Source organism: Zootoca vivipara, chromosome 6, assembly GCF_965207765.1.
Source record: "Zootoca vivipara chromosome 6, rZooViv2.hap1.1, whole genome shotgun sequence".
Lineage (NCBI taxonomy): Eukaryota > Metazoa > Chordata > Lepidosauria > Squamata > Lacertidae > Zootoca > Zootoca vivipara.
In genome coordinates this window covers 19,262,147-19,281,984 of record NC_142589.1, presented here as the reverse complement: position 1 = coordinate 19,281,984, position 19,838 = coordinate 19,262,147, and the positions used below count along the sequence as shown (strand labels likewise).

The window sequence follows — 19,838 nt, the reverse complement described above, 5'->3', positions numbered from 1 at the left end:
AATAGCCAGAGCAGAGTGTGAGAGCTGGACGGATGCTGACGAATGGAAGGAGTGAGACAGGTTCTGGATTTTGGAAACCTAATGGGGAAGCAGCATTTTTTGGAGTGTTAATGCTGTGAGCCCCTCCCTGCCATGCTCAGGTTGTGTTTATGTGTAGATAAAGCAGGCACCCCCAAACTGCGGCCCTCCAGATGTTTTGGCCTACAACTCCCATGATCCCTAGCTAACAGGACCAGGGGTCAGGGAAGATGGGAATTGTAGTCCAAAACATCTGGAGGGCCGAAGTTTGGGGATGCCTGAGATTAAACTATATAATTCCGGGCCCAGAAATTGGCTGTACCAGCCAACGCTGGTAGACGGCACCCCTAGCATTATAAAATCACGTTGAAGATAAACAAAACATTGCTCAGGAATTCCCTTTGAAGCTGGATTGCTTTGCTTTATTGTGTATTTTTAAATCGCAAGAACTGAGATTCCAACTCAACATTAGGAAGGACTTTCTGACATGAAGATCTGGCTGACTGTGGAATGGGCTACCTCAGAAGGTGTTGGGAGTCTCCTACACTGGTGGCTTTTAAACAGTGGCCAGCTGCGATTCTTGCATTGCAGGGGTTAGGTCTAGATAGCCCCTGGGGTCCTTTCCGGTGCTACAATTCTCTGATTCACGATGGATGTTTTATAGTTCAGTGGTTGTGTAACTGGGTTAATACTGCTTAGAAACCTGTCTTGCCGCAAAGCAGTCTACAAATGAATAAACAGTGAATTTGTGACAACAACAACCATAATGCTTAACTCAAGCATCCCCAAACTACGGCCCTCCAGATGTTTTGGCCTACAACTCCCATGACCCCTAGCTAACAGGACCAGTGGTCGGGGAGGATGGGAATTGTAGTCCAAAACATCTGGAGGGCCGAAGTTTGGGGATGCCTGGCTTAACTCAAGATGTGGTCAGTTTGTCTGCTGTGGGAGGGTGATGAAGAGAGTAAAAAAAATAAAACAAATAACAACAACAATTCAAAGGAAACTTTGGAGGAGGACCACATAATGGCCTTATCTGAACTCGGCAAAAAGAAGAAGAAGAAAAAAAGTACACCCAAATTGGCAATCAGCCAATTAGCTCAACTCAGGAGGGAAAAGAACTTTCATAAAGGTTTCCTGCAGGGGAAGTGAATAATTCCATTCAGGAAAGCAGAAGTCCAGTATAGGAAAGAGAGACGCCTAGAGCAGCATCTTAGCTTGCCATTTGAACTGCTGGCATGGATAACTCTCCGGAGAAGGAAATCTCTCATTTGTAGCTGGAAAGGGGCGAGAGAGATAATGGGGGCAGACACGAAGAGGAAGAGCGTCTGTGCAGAAGAAAAATGATAATAATAGTCTGCGTCTGTTTATGAACTGCTGTGTAATTTGTCGGAGGAACCCAAAGTTAGGAATGTTTGTGTTTTTGCTTTCTTTTTCTTTTTTTTCTGCCTGCTAACAGGAGCGGCCTTAAAAGCTAATGAGCTTCTGCATTTGCCGGTCTCTGTGTTGTTGCCAGCTAGCAATTGTCACGAGTTTTTGTATGGCTGCAGTTTGAGCAACAGCGGGCATGCTGTGGAGAAAGGGGAGAGGGGAAACACACCACACCACACCACACCACACCCACACCCACACCACACCCCAGGAACCATCCAGTGAAGCTCTGAAGACATCGGCCCACCAGCTGTGAAAAAGGCAAATTCCATGCTAGGGATCATTAGGAAAGGAATTGAAAATAAAACTCCTCGTATCATAATGCCATTGTACAAATCTATGGTGTGACCATGTTTGGAATACAGTAAGCCTACATGTAATGTGTTTAACTTGTCTGCATTTAGCTTACATGCAGGGCAATTTTAAAAAATGGGTTCCAGGGAAAATGTCTTTGGCGATGCCAACCTCCATTGAGCCCAGAGGGTCTTTACTATACAGTGGTGCCTCGACTTACGAAGGTGATCCGTTCCGCGGTGCTCTTCGTAAGTTGAGATCTTCTGCGCATGTGTGGACCGCGCGCATGGCGAAAAGACTTCTGGGGTTGTCAACTTCATAAGTCGAAACCTTCGGAAGTCGAGGCATTCGTATGTCGAGGTACCACTGTACTTGATTTTGGCTTTAGGCACGATCCCTGGAACATAACGTTAAGTCGCGGGCTTACTGTACTGGGTATAGTTCTGGTTGCCTCACCTCAAAAAGGAGCTGGAGAAGGTTCAGCAAATGGGCAATAAAAACTGTCAAGGGGATGGAGCGACTCCCCTATGGGAAAAAGTTGAAATGTTTGGGGCTTTTTCGTTTAGGTAAAAAGGGAGTTAAAGATGACGCGATAGAAACTAATAAATATACATCCTTCCACCATGCTATGTATCTATACACATGCGTGTGCGCACACTACCGTGCTTGAAATAAACTAGTTCAGTTACATGATGCTCATTGAATTAGTTCAAGAATCTCTGAACTACACTTAAAAGTAATTTCTGTAAGTGCCGGGTGAACTGAATATGAATTAAGTTCATTTTCAGGGAGAACTTTTTTTTATTTAAAAAATCTATTTTTAAAAAATTATAGATCTATAATCTTCAAGTTCATTCTCTGACACCTCCCCCCCTTAAGCCCTTATAGCCTAAATATCATAAATATTTGGGGAGGGGGTATAAATTAAACCATTCAGATTCCAGTGTGTGTGTGTGTTTGTGTTGGTGTGTGTTGATGTTTACATAAGTACATTTTGTAGTTTGGCAAAACTTGTAACATTTTGAATGCTTTTTTTTTTAAAGGATCATTTGGTTGAACTTGAATTGAGCTGTGAACGGAACTTGTTTGCGAATTTTATATTAAAGGGGGGGATGAATGTGAAATAGAATTAGTTTCTTTTAGGACGTATTCAACTAGAACTAGTTTCTTTTGAAAATGATTTTTCCAAGCTCTCTCCCTCTGTGCATAGGGTGGTTTTATGTTTATGCAGAGTACACCCATTGAAATGAATGTACATGGTTAACTTAGGCGTATTGTTTTCTACTCTGCATAAAATTTAGTTGAATACTGCCCTTCATGTACCTTGAGATCTATACATGTTTATTAGAGGCTAAATCTAAAATGGTGTGCAATAATGCACATTATACCACTTTGTACGCATTAAATAGCACACATCACTATACTGTTAAAACCGCTTAAAATATTTAAGACCCTGTGATAAAATTGATATGAGTAAATATAATTTTATTAATGTCATTCTTTCAGTTAGAGGACTTCCATCTGATCACCTGTGATATTGAGGGCTGTCCTCTGTAAAGTGCATCGTGATCCCCCCCCCAATTCCTCGGGACCTTCTCATGATTTGACCCACTTTTTACTTCTTGCAAACATTGACCTTGAACATGTCAATGCAAACTGTGTGAAATTTGCCCAGGAGTACTGCCCCCCTTACAAAATCATTCTTACAAATTCATTCCTGTTTGACTGAAGGAACGCCATACGGGCTGTCAGGTCGGCACCCCCCCTTTTTTAAACAACCCCATCACTGAGTTCAGAATTTCGTCATCCCTGTGAAAGGAAAGCTGGGAGATGGATGGAAAATTTTCACGGAAAACAGATGGTGAACAAGACACCGCAAGAAGAGGCCTGTATACTTAAAACAGCTCCAAGGGGATCTGTAAAATGCCTTGTGAAATATTGGGCTTCCTAGCGGCTTCTTTCCATCGTGTGTGTGTGATTGTGTCTGCTGGATTCATAATGTCCTCTCATGCTGTCAGATCGCACCTCATAAACGGGGTCTCTCTCTCTCTCTCTCTCTCTCTCTCTCTCTCTCTCTCTCTCTCTCTTGGTTTCATGTTTAGCTTTTTTTCTTTAAACCCTCTTGTCTTTTGCTTTGGGCTGTTTGGATGGCCAAGGTTTGCTTAAAGGTTCAAAAGAAACACCAGAATGTTACTCGAGCATAGTTGAGACATGGGGTACATCCGCATTATACATTTAAAGCAGTATGATACCACTTAATTATTTTTTTTAATATATTTTTATTAATTTTCCAATTAAAACAAATTATATCACATTCATTATTTCAAATTATACACATATATATCAATCAAACCGAATGTTATGCCAAATCACCTAGAAAATTTTTTTGGGTTCCCATGCTTCAAGAAATTGGGGATTCCTCGCAACCGTCCACTGCCGTCTTTTTTCTAAAGTTCAAATCGTCTCTCCGAGTTCATAATAATCCAGATCTTTCCCTTACAGTCACATAGATGTTTTCCTCTTTCAACCGATTATTTCCCAGCTGCTGAGATAAATGTCAAACAAAGTTTCACAAATGTTCTTTCTCCTGTGTGAGTTAATCAGTCCAGCCTCCCCATAAATCTTCTTGGTCTGGAGCGTCCCTATTGCGTCGACTCTCAACATGAAGCAGCGCCATCTTAAAAAAACTCAAATCACTTTCGTTTTCTCTCATAGATTAACGATCTTTATAAAATTTACAGCTTTTCCAGGCAGAAGAACCAGACCTCACACCATGCATAGACTCTTGGTAAATTAATGGATCTCCTTGCCCTATAGCTGAACTTAGCTTCAGGTCGCTGCTCCAATTCAAAGTGCGTCACAACTCATAAATCCTCCGAACGCGTCCAGGCATTCCTCCCATCCAACTAGCGGGGGGCTTTTCTCGTCAGCAACTCCTCATCTTCAAAAAATATACTCAATAACAACAGTTTATAAAGTTCAACTCACACAGTCTTTTGCTTCTCTTTCACTCCAAACAAGCCAGGACATCACGTCTGGGAAGGTACGAAGTAACTCATATGAAAATAAAATAAAAAAGAAAGACTTGCTTCCCTTATCGCTCCGTCCCCATCAATCCTTCTTCCAGATGAAATACAGCCTTTAACTCCTCACCCTCAGCAGCATAGATTTCTCGGCAGTAAACAGCGCTTCTGCCCCTCCTTCTGAAGTATGTCCATAGATTTAAGCCTAATTATCTTCTTTAATCATGGAAATCCCCGCCATGCAGATTAGCGTCCGGGAGTCCTGACCCTCGTAAGTGCTTCAGCCCAAGCTCCCCCCACTCCATAAACAGTCGGAGTGGGTCTGGGGGCATCGCGGGCCAGCGGCCCCTCTCCGTAACCCCCGGAGAGGGTAGGGGGTTGCCATTTACTCCCCTAGCAACCGCCAATTTCCTTACGAAGGTCAGAGGGATGGAAAACAGGTCCGCCATTCCTGCAGGCGGAAACCGGAACCCAGTATGATACCACTTTAAACAGTCATGGCTTCCCTCGTAGAATTCTGGGAGCTGTAGTTTGTTAAGGGTGCCGGCAGGTTTTAGGAGAACCCTGTTTCCTTCACAGAGCTAGAGTTTCCAGAGAGGTGAAGCAATCAATGAACACAAATGAAATATGCAGATTTAGCCATAGGTATCTGATATGGTTGCAAAGGGTCCGAGCAGATTATGGACTCCTCCTCCCCCTTGACATCTTAAGTAGAATTCTGGTGGCGACTTTTCATTACCTTGTGGGTACAGGCAGCATTGGCTTGAGCCCTTTGTCTGGCTAAGCATCCGTTGATAGGGATGCTTCTGAACAGACTTGTGACCCGCAATTCAATTCAAGCAGGTCCCAAAGCTCAGGCGTGGCTCTTCTGATGCAGCCAAAGTAGTGGCGGGGTTCAGGTGTCGGTCAAGCTGAGATGTAAGCCAAGAGGAAAGAGAGACTCTGGTGCTGTGCGCATAGGCAGGATGGAGAACCAAGGAAACCGCCTGATCCAGAGTCAAACCATTGTTCTGTCCAGTTCAGTATTGCCCATGCTGACTGGTGATGTCTCTCCAGAATTTTGGACAGCGATCTTCCCACTGCGACCTGGAGATGCTGGGGATTGAACATGGGACCTTTTACATGCATAGCAGATGCTCAGCCACTGAGCTACGGCCTTTCCTTGGATGACAGCAAACAGATGTTTGTGCTGTCACATTGTTTCCTAGGAGCCAAAATCGATGTCATGCTAAACATGCCATTAGGAATGCATATACCCTCCGATATTTCTTCTATGAAAATAGGGACATCCATCATCATCATCATCATCATCATGCCCAGCCCATCTGACTGGGTTGCCACAGCCACTCTAGATGGCTTCCAACATAAATAAAAGCATAATAAAACATTAAACATACTTTCCAATGCAGGGCTGCCTTCAGATGTCTTCTAAAGACTGTATAGTTACCGTACTTATTTCATTAGCTTGGGGGTTGCAATAACTCCATACCCTTCAACATCTCTCAGCTGAAAATAGGAACGTCCTAAGGAAAGGCAGGACATCCCGGGATCAATTGAGAAACCAGGATGGTGTCTGTAAATCTGTGACTTCCCTAGAAAATAGGGACACTTGGAGGGTCTGGTTTTGGATACCAAGTTGGGTGGATCAGGGCAAAGGTCAGGTAAAGTCTCTCTCTATTGGTAATGTTTATCGGAAGTCTCCGGGCTCCATTCGGTGACCTATTTATTTAGAATTCATCTTGATTTGCTTGTGTGAAGCTCATGCGGAGGTTAGACTATGTCCAACTTTGCTTGCAGAAACCTTATGCAGACAGTAGGCTACAGCTGGCCTATATTGAGCATTGTTCTCATTTGTTTGTGGGCAGCATTTTTCCTAAATTCGTCCTGATTTGCTTGTGCAGTGCTTATACATCTTCCCATTAATCGTTCATTCACCCCATGCTTTCCCTGTTAACTCTCCCAATTGCAAAGAGTCATTTTTTTAAAAAAAAAAGTGGGTTTGTTGCGCCAGGACGACAGAGTTCTTTAATCCGCTTAATTCAGCAAACTTAAATTCCTGGTATGCGCTTGAATCTCTCCCACAAAATGCTGACAGCCTGGAGGTGACCTCAAATATAGGTCTTTTCCTGGAGATGCCAAGAGGTGAAACTGGCTCCTTTATTATGTATGGAAAGAACGAGTGGTACCACTTCACTGAGGTCCCTCCCTTATTCTTCCTGAGAGCTGAAATTTTAATGCCTTTAATTTCCCATGGCAGAAACAAGAATAGCAGGAAATGTTGTCAGAGTGTAACTTGTTCTGTATTACCGGGGTCATAATTGATGGGGCACCATGATAAAACTCAACAAAAGAAGTGTTTATGAATATTATCATCAGTAATATAAAGAGTGGTGCAAAAGAGCTGCTTCCCCTGTGCACGCCCCAAATGTCTTAACACAACTGCAAATACTTAAGCTGTTGTGGGAAGAGTCACGGCTCAGTGGTAAAGTATCTGCTTTGCATGCAGAAGGTTGCAGGTTCAAAACCTGGCACCTCTAGTTGGGGCTGGGAAAGCCCCACTGTCTGAAATCCTGGAAAGATGCTGCCAGTCAGTGTAGACAATACTAAGGTGGACCAGTGGTCTGACTCAGTGCTAAAAGAACTGCCCAAGTCCTTTGTGAATATGAAGGAGGATTTGGAAAAGAGTCTAAGGCCTCATCTGCATTATACATTTAAAGCATGGTAACTTTAAGCAAGCACACCTTCCCTCAAAGAATACAGGGAACTGTAGTTTGTTAAGGGTGCTGAGAGCTGTTGTTGTTGTTGTTTAGTCGTTTAGTTGTGTCCGACTCTTCGTGACCCCATGGACCATAGCACGCCAGGCACTCCTGTCTTCCACTGCCTCCCGCAGTTTGGTCAAACTCATGTTCGTAGCTTCGAGAACACTGTCCAACCATCTCGTCCTCTGTCGTCCCCTTCTCCTAGTGCCCTCCATCTTTCCCAACATCAAGGTCTTTTCCAAGGATTCTTCTCTTCTCATGAGGTGGCCAAAGTATTGGAGCCTCAGCTTCACGATCTGTCCTTCCAGTGAGCACTCAGGGCTGATTTCCTTCAGAATGGATAGGTTTGATCTTCTTGCAGTCCATGGGACTCTCAAGAGTCTCCTCCAGCACCATAATTCAAAAGCATCAATTCTTCGGCGATCAGCCTTCTTTATGGTCCAGCTCTCACTTCCATACATCACTACTGGGAGAGCTGTTAGGAGACTCCTATTGCCCTCACAGAGCTACAAATCCCAGAGTTCCCTGGGTAGAGGGATTTTTGGTTAAAGCACTGTATTATATTTGAGCTTTCACATTGTAGGGGAACCAGTCTCATATAACCAGCATGTTTGAGTCTAATTAATGCACGAAGGGGTTAATGCCATAGAGTAAGCTGTCCTGCCAGGTTTTGCCTATGTCACTTCCCTTCACCTTGGGAGGAAACAGGCAACCAAGCCTTTTGTTCTACTTAGTCTATGTGTGTGAGGATGTCTGAGCTGCTCCCTCCAGCTGCATGGCTTTAAGCAGCCTCTTTTGTTTCAAACAAGAATAAAGTATGAGACTAATGTTTTCCTATACCAATAGCTTAGGAACGTTTACCATTTTATAACCAAGCAACATTTTACTGCCTGAGCAACTATTTCTGATTGCTATATGGAAAAGCACACGAATCTGACCTCTGAAGCATTTTGTGAGGATACCATTTTATGACTTTCTAAACCTGTGGTCTATCTTTGTGCTAGGGAAATGGGATACGTCGAGATTCACTGGAAATGGCACATGTTAAAGGTTTTACAGCCTATATTCCCATCCTTTCTTTGCTGCATGTTTTGCCACATCAAATCTCAGCTGCGGTTCTCTCACCAAAGAGCAATTGCCCCAAGTTTGGATCTTTGCATCTGGGATTTCCAACACACATGAAACAAAAGCAACCTTCTGGAAATCTAGTGGAAGCTTAACATTCATTTCTGTGTCACTTGCTTCAAGAAAAAACAAACTGTTTGCAATCCTGTGGATCCAGAAAATTGCATGATTTGGGGTGGTATACCAACATATAGCTCTACCCTGCTGTTTTTATGGGGAAACAGAAGCATGTATGGAGGAGAATGACATTGTTCAATGACATCCGTTGTTTTGCCACATCATGCCCACTGCTGTGAAAGAAATTTAGCATGCCATGCTAGTATGTCTGTCCAAAAGTATTGTTCAATAATGCAGCAGGCACTGAAAAGAACATTAGAAAACAGGACAGAAATGGCAGCATTTTAACCAGGAAATCTAACACAACATTTCTCACATCTGGATGCAGTGAGTGTCTGGTCTTCACTGAGCTTTCTTTCTGATTTATTTATGGGGAGGTTATACAACAAAGAGCATTCATCCTAACAGAGGTTACACAATGTCCAGTCTTCGTTGAGCATTTGTTCAGTTTTCTTTGCAGAGAGGTGGTGTTCACACATATTCCCACTAATCTGCATGCATCTCATACTGTAATAGGAATACCTTTCAATGTGTTTTACCATCACTTTCTAAACCATAACATATTTGCTGGTATTTAAAAGTGGATTTCTTGCACTAGACTAGAGCAACGGAGCGCTTGAATTAATTGAAGAATCCTAAAGTTTCCCAGCATGTACTCGAACCACTCCTAGAAAATACCCCCAGTCTTGAGGCGCCCAGTGTGTCCCTGGGAATATATTTACTCTCCTCCTTTTGTGGCTGGTTTTTTGTTTTGTTTCCCTAGATCCAAGAGATTCTGCAGGTGAATGCAGAATGCATTTTGAGCCCAGGCCCTTATCTGACACCAAGGTGCTCTCTTCTCAGTTTACTCCTCTCTGCAGAAATTTATCTTCTCTCTGGACTGGCGGCGGGGGTGGGGGTCTTTCCCAAGCTCCTCTTTGGAGACTAAGTTGGCTCACAAAAATGCTTTGATCTCCCCTGTGCTGTTGATTTTCCCCTTAAATGCTCTCTCTCTCTTTTTAAAATCTTTGTTACTGTTTTGTCAGCAAGCTAAAAGGCTCTGAGAGCTATTTCTTGGATAATCTGCATAGATGGAGGTGTAGGGTTTGATGAATCTGTCCATTTTGGTTTGGTTGACCCCATTTCCACATCTGTTTGTGAATTGCTTTGTTTTTTGTTTTTAAAAACACACAAAAACTCATGCACATTTATGCATTTCAGACAGAATTTTGCCTAGTGTATGTGCATTGCATCCCCCCTCAATAATTTCCCCCAATTCTCACAATGGGCATCTGGTTGGCCACTGTCAGAGCAGGACACTGTTCGTTGTACAACAACTGCCTTCAACTCGCTGCAAGGAAATCTCCTATCCAGCTGGTCTGTCTTGTGTTATGTCTGGCCTCTCCCCACTAGTTTTATGGCTCCTGTAAATGAACACCCACTTGAGATCGGTGGATCACACCTGCTAGTGTCACTGGGCCTCACAAGAGCTGAAAGGGGTGGACTGTAAATGAAAAGGTACAGCTGAGGCTTTGCAGACAGACCTCTTCAGATATGACTCATGCAAAGGAGCAGCACAAGAAGAGACTAGCTGCTGGGTCAAACCAATGGCCCATCTTTCCCAGAATCCTGTTCTCCGACAGCATTTCACTCCTCCGTTGCTGGACGTGTGGTTGCTATATCCCGTGTCTGTGTTTACTTTCCAGGCTTGGAAAGTGTGAGAACAGAAGCCAGTCTTACCTCTTCCACTTGTATTGTAATTTTGTACTTTTCTTTTCTTCTCTCTCTCTCTCTCTCTCTCTCTCTCTCTCTCTCTCTCTCTCTCTCTCTCTCAGACGATGTGAGAGGACGCCATGATTGCTTTGTCCTGTATATATTGTTTGATAGGCTTATCTTTCATTAATTTGTCTAGTCCTCTTTTAAAGCAGCCCATGTTGGTGGTCATTACTGATCCTTGCAGGAGCAAATTCCATAGTTTAACTATGGTCTTCCAGCACTCAGCTTCATTGGATGTTCCTAAATTCCAGCATTACGAGAGAGGGAGTAAAACTTCAACTCAAGACTCATTTATTCCAGAGGAATTTTATTAATCCTGTACAAATGCTCAGGAGTGAGCAAATAGTGGATTACGGCCAGATTACTTCTCCTATCCACTTGAATTTCTTACAAAAGTTCCTGAAATTTGCAGGGAAACAATTGTGCTAATCCTCCTCCTGCTAATTCTCATTGTTAAGATTTCCAGCCTCTGTGGGTGTTCCAAGTACTGTATGTTGTCTTAACTAGCTGAGGACAACTCTTTATCTCTTTTGCAAAGAAGTGTTTTTCTTTCCCACTTTGAAATAAATGTTTGGGGCTAGTTGGCCAAAAACACCACTCTGAGTGTTACAAAAAAAGAGATTCTTTTGGAATCTTAGAGGTAAGAATAGAGGAGAGGCAAATGATGGATTGCCCATTTAATCTCGAGGGCTGCAGGGGTACAATCCTGTTAACGTCTGTTCAGAACTGGGCGGAAGAATGTTTGAGGGAGTTGCAGGAATCAGTTTCTGCTGCCAAAGTTGACCCTTAATGAAGCTGAATAAGTCATGTCTATCAATTTCATTGAGTCTACTCTGAGTTGGACTAGCATTGGATGCAGCCAATGATTACTGGCCATGATCTCCTCTGGCAAAGATGGTTGCAAGCCATGTGAAGGGAATTCCACACACTTGCTGATGTATTTCCCTAGGAGCAGACGAATACGTGATTTTTTTTGTTTTCCCCAACATCTTATTCACCCCCAAACTTAATTCAGCCCCCCCCAGTATTTCAGGAATGAAAATGAATAAATATTCACCTGTCTTTTAAGGGGCAATTCTTTTAAGATGCACATTTTTTGGTATGCAGTTTGGACCAATATGTACATTCTAACAAACAGCTTGCTCTAACACATTGCATCTTCTGTACGTTGTTTTCACTAATGTATGCATTTTTGAAATGTTGTGAGTCAGATGGAAAATGGAGCCAGCTTGTTTTCTGTTGCTCCGGGGGGGGGGGGTTAATAATAATAATAAATTATTTTTACCCCACCCCTCTGGCTGGGTTTCCCCAGCCACTCCGGGCGGCTTCCAACAAAAGATTAAAATACATTAAAACACCAGTCATTAAAAACTTCCCTAAACAGGGCCGAACCAATAGATTCAAGAACCGAACCAATAGAGTCAAACTACAAGAAAGCTGAATCCGTCTAAACATTAGGAAGAACTTTCAGACAGTGGAATGGGCTGCTGCAAAAGGTGGTGGAGGTTTCTTGGGCATACCTGCCAAGTTGTTGTCAGAGAAATGAGGGACCGGGCCGGAAATAGCAGACCGGAAGTAGCCCAGTTCCAAAATGGCCGCCGCGCCAGAATAAACCGGGAAAAAACAAGAAAATCCATTTTTTTTCAGCTAGGAACAGCTGGAAAAACGGGGATTTCCTGGGGGAAATGGGAGACTTGGCAGCTATGTTCTTGGGAGAGGTAGGGTGGCCATCTGCCAGGGATTTTCAGTTCTGATTCTTGCATTGTTGGAAGTTGGACCACTGTTGGGGTCCCTCCCAACCAGTGGTCCTTTGACTTACAAATGACTCGCCATCTGTAGATTTCGACTTACGAACGGGACAAATGGCCGCACGCTTACAAATTTTTCTACATCCGAACGGAAACCGTTGGCGGCTTTACATGCGGTTTCCTCGACTCACATTTTTTTCCAAATATTTTTTTTCCTATGGGAAGCCGCGTTTCGACTGACGAACTTTTTGACCTACGAATGTGCATTCAGAACGGATTAAGTTCGTAATTCGAGGGACCACTGTACTTCTATGAATCACCATCTCTGTTAACTATAGTAGGCCTACTTTGAGTCGGGCTAGTATTGGCTGCAGCTCTATGTTTGTGGATGGAGTTCATCCACGCGGTGGGGAGACCCTTGGCCAATTTGCTGCCCTGCCGTTTGGTATGGAATTCAGAAGCATCTCACTGTTTCTGTTTCTCTTGACTTCCAAGCTGAGCAGAGCATTTCTCCGTCACAGTGGGATCTAGTCCAAAGACTTCTGCTCTGGACATCATCCACTGCAACAGACCCTTGTCAGAGTGCCAGACAAGATCTGTGGCATTTTAATCGCCATCATGCTGTATGAGCTACAGTCTTCGGAGCTAATCACTTTGCCGTTTCTGGACTGTGGTTCTTAAGTTGTCTGAAGCTGGCATCAGACAGCAATGGCACTCTCTCGTATTACAGGATCTATGCCCTGTGTTGTTGGAGACAGTGTGGAGTAACAGGCACATTTTTGCCTATGGTGGGGATGTGGGAAAGTGCAAAAATGTGGAGGTCTTTTCAGAGATAGCATGCAGTACCCATCATAAGCTAATTGCAAATCCAGTCCTGGCTCTATTGTCCACAGAAAGTGACTCTAATCCTGTAGTATCACGTAAGATTTTTGCATTCCAGCTATTAGCCTCTGCAAGATTAGCATCCCGTTGGAAATCTTGAGAGCTAATGCCCTAAGAGATGTGGCTTAGCAACATATGGGATATAGCTCTCTCGGAACACTGCCATGTAATGCAAGGGGAAACTGAAACTTTATTTGATAAAGAATTATATCCCTTTAACGAGGCAGGCAGGTTTAGAGTGGCTGGGGAAACGCAGCCAGATTGGCGGGATAATAATAATAATAATAATAATAATAATAATAATAATAATAATAATAAGGCAGCCTTGAGAGATTAAGTCATATTCATGGAAGGCATATTTGAAAATATAGCATTGTACTTTGGGCTTTTTAAATGTATAGCTAATTGAATATTTTATGTAATTCTGTTGTACCCCATTGTACCAAAGTTGCCTGTGATTTTTGTCTTTTGCTACTGCTGAAGAGATTCTTCTTCTTCTTCTTCTTCTTCTTCTTCTTCTTCTTCTTCTTCTTCTTCCTCTTCCTCTTCCTCTTCCTCTTCCTCTTCCTCTTCCTCTTCCTCTTCTTCTTCCTCTTCCTCTTCCTCTTCCTCTTCCTCTTCTTCTTCACAACAATGAAAAAGACCCTTCTAGTGGTATGACACAATATGGTAGGGTTGCCATATTTTGAAAAGTGCAAATCTGGACACAAAAGTTGTTGAGCTTTTCTATTCTGCTGCATAGTATAGTGAGCTGGCTGCAGGAGGGTAGTAGCAAATTTGGAAGTGTGAGGTCCCTTCAGGATAGTCACAGCTACACTCCCTTCTAAGATTGTGCAATTTCCTTATAATTATACAATAATAATAACTAGGGACACATTACAATGATCCATGTGGATATCATGCATTGCCTTTCAGCTAGATCTGTGGGCATACATAGCAAATGATTTGGAGTGCTCTGACCTTCTTTTGCGGTGACTTAAGCTGTGTTGTCCCTGGAAGTTCCATTGCACATGGCGGAACCTGCACGCCATTCTCTCGAAACACTTAGCTGTGAGGTGTACAAAAGAGCAACTCCTCTTCCCACACTTTCTCCAGAGCAACCCGAGAGCAGGTGTCCTTGAACTCTGATGATGGCTTCCTGCTTGCCCAAATAGAGGCTGGAGAGGAGTGTGAGAACGTTTGTAAAAACGAGGTGAAATTTGCATTTCTCGATCTGCCCACTTTCGCCTTTTTGTCCACCGCCAGCAGGTGTTCCCTGGAAGCTTGTCCAGAAAGGATTTTTTGCTCTTGTGCTGAGAATGGCCCCCAATACATATTAGTGTCGGTCAATGGTCTCATTGAATCATAGAGCTGAAAGGGACCACAAGAGTCATCTAGTTCAACCCCCAGCAATGCAGGAATATTTCACCCTCTGTGGGACCCAAACCCACAACTCTGAGATTAAGAGTCACATATTCTACTGACTGAATTATCCAGTGCATCTGTATCTCATAAGGTCATCCATCTTCCTCCCCCCCAGCTGTCTGCAATTACGGTGTGTGTTTCAACGGAGGCAAGTGTGCGGAAGGCTCCTCTCAGGTCTGCCACTGCCCTGCAGGCTTCCAGGGCCCCAGCTGCCAATATGGTGAGTAGCCGCTTCAAACTGACCCTTGTGCCCATGTCAGTCTTAAGGTGGAGCCGCCTCTCCACCTGAGTCGGAGACCTGGCTTGGCACACACAGCAGGCTGTTGGGAGTCGACTTCTAAGTGGACGATAACCACTTCGGACCTCGAGGGACTGTCTGCCCAATTTTTCAGTGCCTGAAATAATTTAATATATAGTTGTGTTCATATATGCTTGTACAAATTGCAGTTGCTAGTGGCCAGTATAAACATATCTCTTACATATTTGTCTAAGCGGGTCTATCTCCAACTGGGCTTGTGCAACATGCCAAGCCGAACTACGGTATGTATGTGATCATCTTGGTGCTGACCTGCTAATTTGGAATTCTTACTGTGGCTCTTGCTGCGCCTCCTTCTCCTTTTTACATCTCAAGTCTTTTAGCGAGGTCTCCCTCTTATGTTTGCACGTGTGTGTGATGTCTGAGCGCCGACTGCAATCCTGTATTTGGAAGCGAGATGCAGTCTCCTCTGCCTTTTTGCCAGTTTCCATAGATTCAGAACAGCTGGGGAGAGGGGAGCAGTTAGGTCATCATAGCAAGAGAGCTTCTCTCTGGGAAAAACCCCTCTAAGTGCTCCTTACATCTTGTAATTCAGCGAGATCTTCCAGTTGGCACGATATACATGTGTCTCTCCCTACCTCCAGCAACAAACTTCAGGGATCACACACCCATGATGCAGACACACAGAAACCCACAGCTAGATCACAAAATTTTCTTTTTAAGTAACCTGACCTTAGACATCTTGCTTGGGAACTCGGAGTCAATGCATTCAATGGGGCACATTTCTGAGCAGGTATGTTTTATGGCTCAGACAGCATGTTACAAAGGAGGCGTGTGAATGCCTCTCTCCCCCTGCCCCAGCCAAGCAGCTGCACAGCGAGTTGAGGGGCCGGGGGAGAGACTGAGGCGAATCAGGATTGGGGGAAATGGTCTGGAAGTGGGGGGGGGGAGCTTAATTCCACTACATATCACATACCTGCTGACATTTCTCCGATGAAAATAGGGATGTCCACCTAAACAACAACATCAACAAAAACAACAATTAATTAATTTTAATGGGTTGCCCCAGCCACTCTTGGTGGCTTCCAACATATAAAAGAAGGTATCTGAAGAAGTGACGTGTGCCTCATACCAATGACAAACTAAGTTGGTCTCTAAGGTGCTGCTGGAAGGAATTATTTTATTTTGTTTCGACTACGTCAGACCAACACGGCTACCTACCTGTAACTACCTGTAACTAATCCTACTGGGAGAATGCCAGGGATTGAACCTGGAACCTTCTGGGTGTGGAGGAACTGCTCTGCCACAGAGCTATCTCGCTTCCTCTGATGTTAAGTCTGGTGGGAGTATGCAGAGCTGCGATGGGCTTCAGGAGCCTCCGTTGCTGAGTGCACACATCCATTTCATGCTTTGGGGAGTCCTGATTACAGCAGAATCATGAACTCATCTGGTTAGGTGGGTTTTAGCTGCTGATTCAGCATGCTTTCTCCCTCCTTCCCCTTTCTTTCATGGTACGTACATCTGTTTTCATGAACTGTAATTATCATTACAGGTGACAATATAGAAGCACTATCAAGGCATTTGAAGTCTCTTTCAGGTAATCTGTTGAAAGCAGATGCGATCCCCTACACACACACACAGTGAGAGAGCGAGAGAGTACAAATATGCTGTTGGAAGAGACCATTTGTTATCTATGGGTGTGGTGTGTTCAGCAGGACCCACGATCCTCTCCTGCAAAATATATTCCCCCTTTCTCTTTGCATAACTTCCACTGCATGCTCCGTTCCAAAATGAAAGAATATCCCAATTTTCCTATCTTTTCCGTTGCACATTTTGGGAAGTAAAAGCCAACTGCATAATCCTCTGCAACACAACTCAAAAGTAAGTTCTATTTTCTTCAATGGGACTTGCTTTCTGGTCAGCGCGGATGGCAGCCTGCTCTAGTTGGGGACCCTCGAGCTGCCAGTGGACTCCCAACTCTCTTTGAGTCCCATGTTCAGAAGGGTTGGTGGTCAGGGCTGATGGGAGTTGTAGTCCAAAGCATCTGGGGGCGCCAGGTTGGGGAAAGTTGGTGCACTGGGTTGCCCACCAAGAGAGCTCTCTCCCCCAAAATAGACTGTATTTTCTGCAATAAGGAAAGTGAGGGGGAAACCTTATTGCAGAAAGTACAGTCTATTTTGGGGGAGAGGGGAGTCATTGATAGCCTCCATGCATTCTTCACTGCAAACCATCAAGTCAGAGGCAATCGCTGCCTTTTGTGGGATACACGATTGTAGTACCTAGTCAGTAATACCTCTCCTGTCATTTCCATCAACTAGTATTCAGAAGCACTCTGACCAGGGGCATCACAGTAGGTGGGCGGGGCGCCACGGGCTCCACTCTGTGGGGGGCAGCGTGGCACCCCCCCCTTGGCACCTCCACCGATGGCTGCCGCTACCGTGGTGGCGGCGGCGCAACTGCCATCGCGGAGGCCGCTGACGCCCCTCACTGCTCCACCTGAGTAGGAAGAAGCACAAAGCGTCCTGTCGATCGGCTTGCCATGCGCTTTGTTCTTCTGCCTACTCAGGCGGAGCGGTGAGGGGTGTCAAGCGGAGACCTGAGGGGTGTCTCGCCACTCCACCTGAGTAGGAAGAAGCACAAAGCGCGCTATGGAGTGGGTTGCCGGCAGTGGTGCTCCAGCTCCCGGATACGAGAATCCCGATGCTAGAGCGGCGGTGCCAGCAACCCGCTCCGTAGCTCGCTTTGGACTTCCTCCTGCTCAGGCGGAGCAGCGAGGGGCATCAGTGAGCTCCGGGGCGGGTTGCCGGCTCCGCGGTTCTAGCATCGGGATCCTCGGATCCGGGCACGACGCATGCATGCGGCGGGATGTCTTCGGGTTTGCCGCCCCGGGCAGCCAGAAGGCTAGCTACGCTGCTGACTCTGACCATGGAGGCAGAGCATAGCCATCATGGTTAGTAGGCATCAACAGCCCTCTCCATGGATTTGCCTAATCCTCTTTCGAAGCCACCCAAGTTGGTGGTCATCACTGCTTCCTGTGGAAGTGAGTTCCGTAGTTTAACTATGCACTACGCGAAGGAGGACTTTCTTTTATCTGTCCTGACTCTTTCAGCACTCAGCTTTGTTGGATGTCTACAGCTTCTAGTGTTATGAGGGTGGGGGTGGGGGACTTTTGTCCATCCACTCTCTCCATGCCATGCATAATACTATAAACTCAGGGACTCTCAGGGACCCTTTCCTGGGAGTAGCTTTATAAGAAACCTGCTCACCTTTTCTCTAAACTCAAAAGTTCCAAATGCTGCAAGCTTTCCTCATAGGAGAGTTCCTCCACCCCCTTGATCTTCCCCTAAGGAAGGACCCTTGGATTTCTAGAGCCAGTGCAGTGTAGTGGTCAGTGTGTCAGACTAGGACCTGGGAGACCAGGGTTCAAATCCCCACTCAGCCATGAAGCTCACTGAGCCAATGCCCCTCAGCCGGACCTACCTCACAGGGTTGTTGTGGGGATTAAATGAGGACAACCATGTGAGTACTTTGGAGAAAAAGGTGGGATACAAATGCAATAAATAAAAAACAAAACAAAATTCCTACCATATAGGGGTACATGCAGGATTTATTTTCCTGTGTACTTTACTTTGCCCTTAGGGCTGACGCCAAGATAGTCATTGCCTCCCCTCCTAAATTCTGGTATCAGATGGTGTGCGAAACAGCAGTTTCAGGCCGAGCCAAATAGCAATATGCTGCTCTGGCTCTGGCTCTTGTACGTCCCGTTAATGACCTGCCTAAAACTCACAGACAGAAATAATGGATTTCCCTTGCTATTAAAACGGGAGTTACATTGCACCAGGTGTAGATGGTTTGTTCCAGACGATTTTACAGAAGGCTATTTCTCCCCCTCCTATTAAAGCCCATGTTCTTGCTCCTTTCAAATATTGTTTTTTTCTTTCTGTTTCTTCATTATGTAGCTCAGGAGTGTGGGAAGTGATGGGGAGTGTAATCATAGAGTTGTAGAGTTGGAAGTGACCCCAAAGGTCATCTAATCCAAACCCCTGCAATGCAGGAATCTTGACTAAAGGGGCCATAACAGATGGCCATCCATGGAGCAGAGAAACTGGGGGTCTGTCCTTCAGCCCCAAGACCAGTTCTCTTCTGTGGGTGACATGCCTGTAGTGGGCGGGGCCAAAGGCAAAAGCGGGAGGGGCAGCAAATGCAAATATTTCTTTTATACAGTAGGCAGGCAGAAGCAGCCATCCCTTGATAGCAAGTGCAGAGTCTCTTCTGTGTGAAGAAGCTCCTTTATGAAGTCTCTTGGAGCTGCAAGTGGCCTGCAAGCTTACAAAACCTTACCTTTTTAGTCCAAGGGCCGCAGCCCCTTCTGGGCACACTTTCAGGGGCCGTGGCCCGTATGCCAATGGTGGGTGGAGTCTGAGGTCAAAGTGGGTGGAGCAACAACTGTAAATTTTTACCTTTGTACCGTAGGCTAGTTTCCATGCACATTTCCATGCAGGCAAGCAAGGATGACGATCAGATCAAGGACACATTCCAGCCAGGCTAAAACACTCAAAGTGTATGTGAAGCAAGTACAGTGAAGAGTGTAGCCTGGGGAGAGTTCCGAGGGCTACATTTGTATGTGGGCCTGAGGTTCCCCTATCGTAAATGCAATATTTTGCAGCTACCTGTTCCATCTCTACCTTGCATTTCCTTGCAGCGGCCACTGTTGTGATGTAGTATCAAGATGGCAAGGACTGCATTTCCTCAGCGGCAAAAGGCTCCTCTTTTTGCACTGCGGAAAATCCCACATTCTTGCAAGAGGGGCTTTCCTTTCCTGCCTTTCCCCCCACATTGATTAGGGAAGCGGGTGGAGGTTGGATTTCTCCAAACAGCTGAGTAATGAGCTTGCACAGCTATTGCACGGAGAGAACCATCTGGAGAGGCCCCAAGAACAAGTCGTTTTTCTCCTCCTTGGCGAGACTGCCAGGTTGAAATTTCCTTCCCCAAATGTATTCTCCCTCCCCTTGCGCTCTCCCTTCTC

The 19,838-nt window shown here is 45.0% G+C and overlaps 1 protein-coding gene across 4 annotated transcripts in view; it reads left to right on the top strand.

Moving 5' to 3' along the window:
* Positions 1–19,838, top strand: part of MEGF6 (multiple EGF like domains 6) — a 201,376-nt gene that overhangs the window by 19,164 nt on the left and 162,374 nt on the right. For 3 of the 4 annotated variants that reach the window (XM_088671670.1, XM_088671671.1, XM_060276164.2), the window contains exon 4: positions 14,672–14,776. The exons of the other annotated variant lie outside the window; for it this stretch is intronic. In XM_088671670.1, the coding sequence (XP_088527796.1) occupies positions 14,672–14,776 (105 nt within the window). The remainder of the gene's footprint in view (positions 1–14,671; positions 14,777–19,838) is intronic. 4 annotated transcript variants of the gene reach the window in all.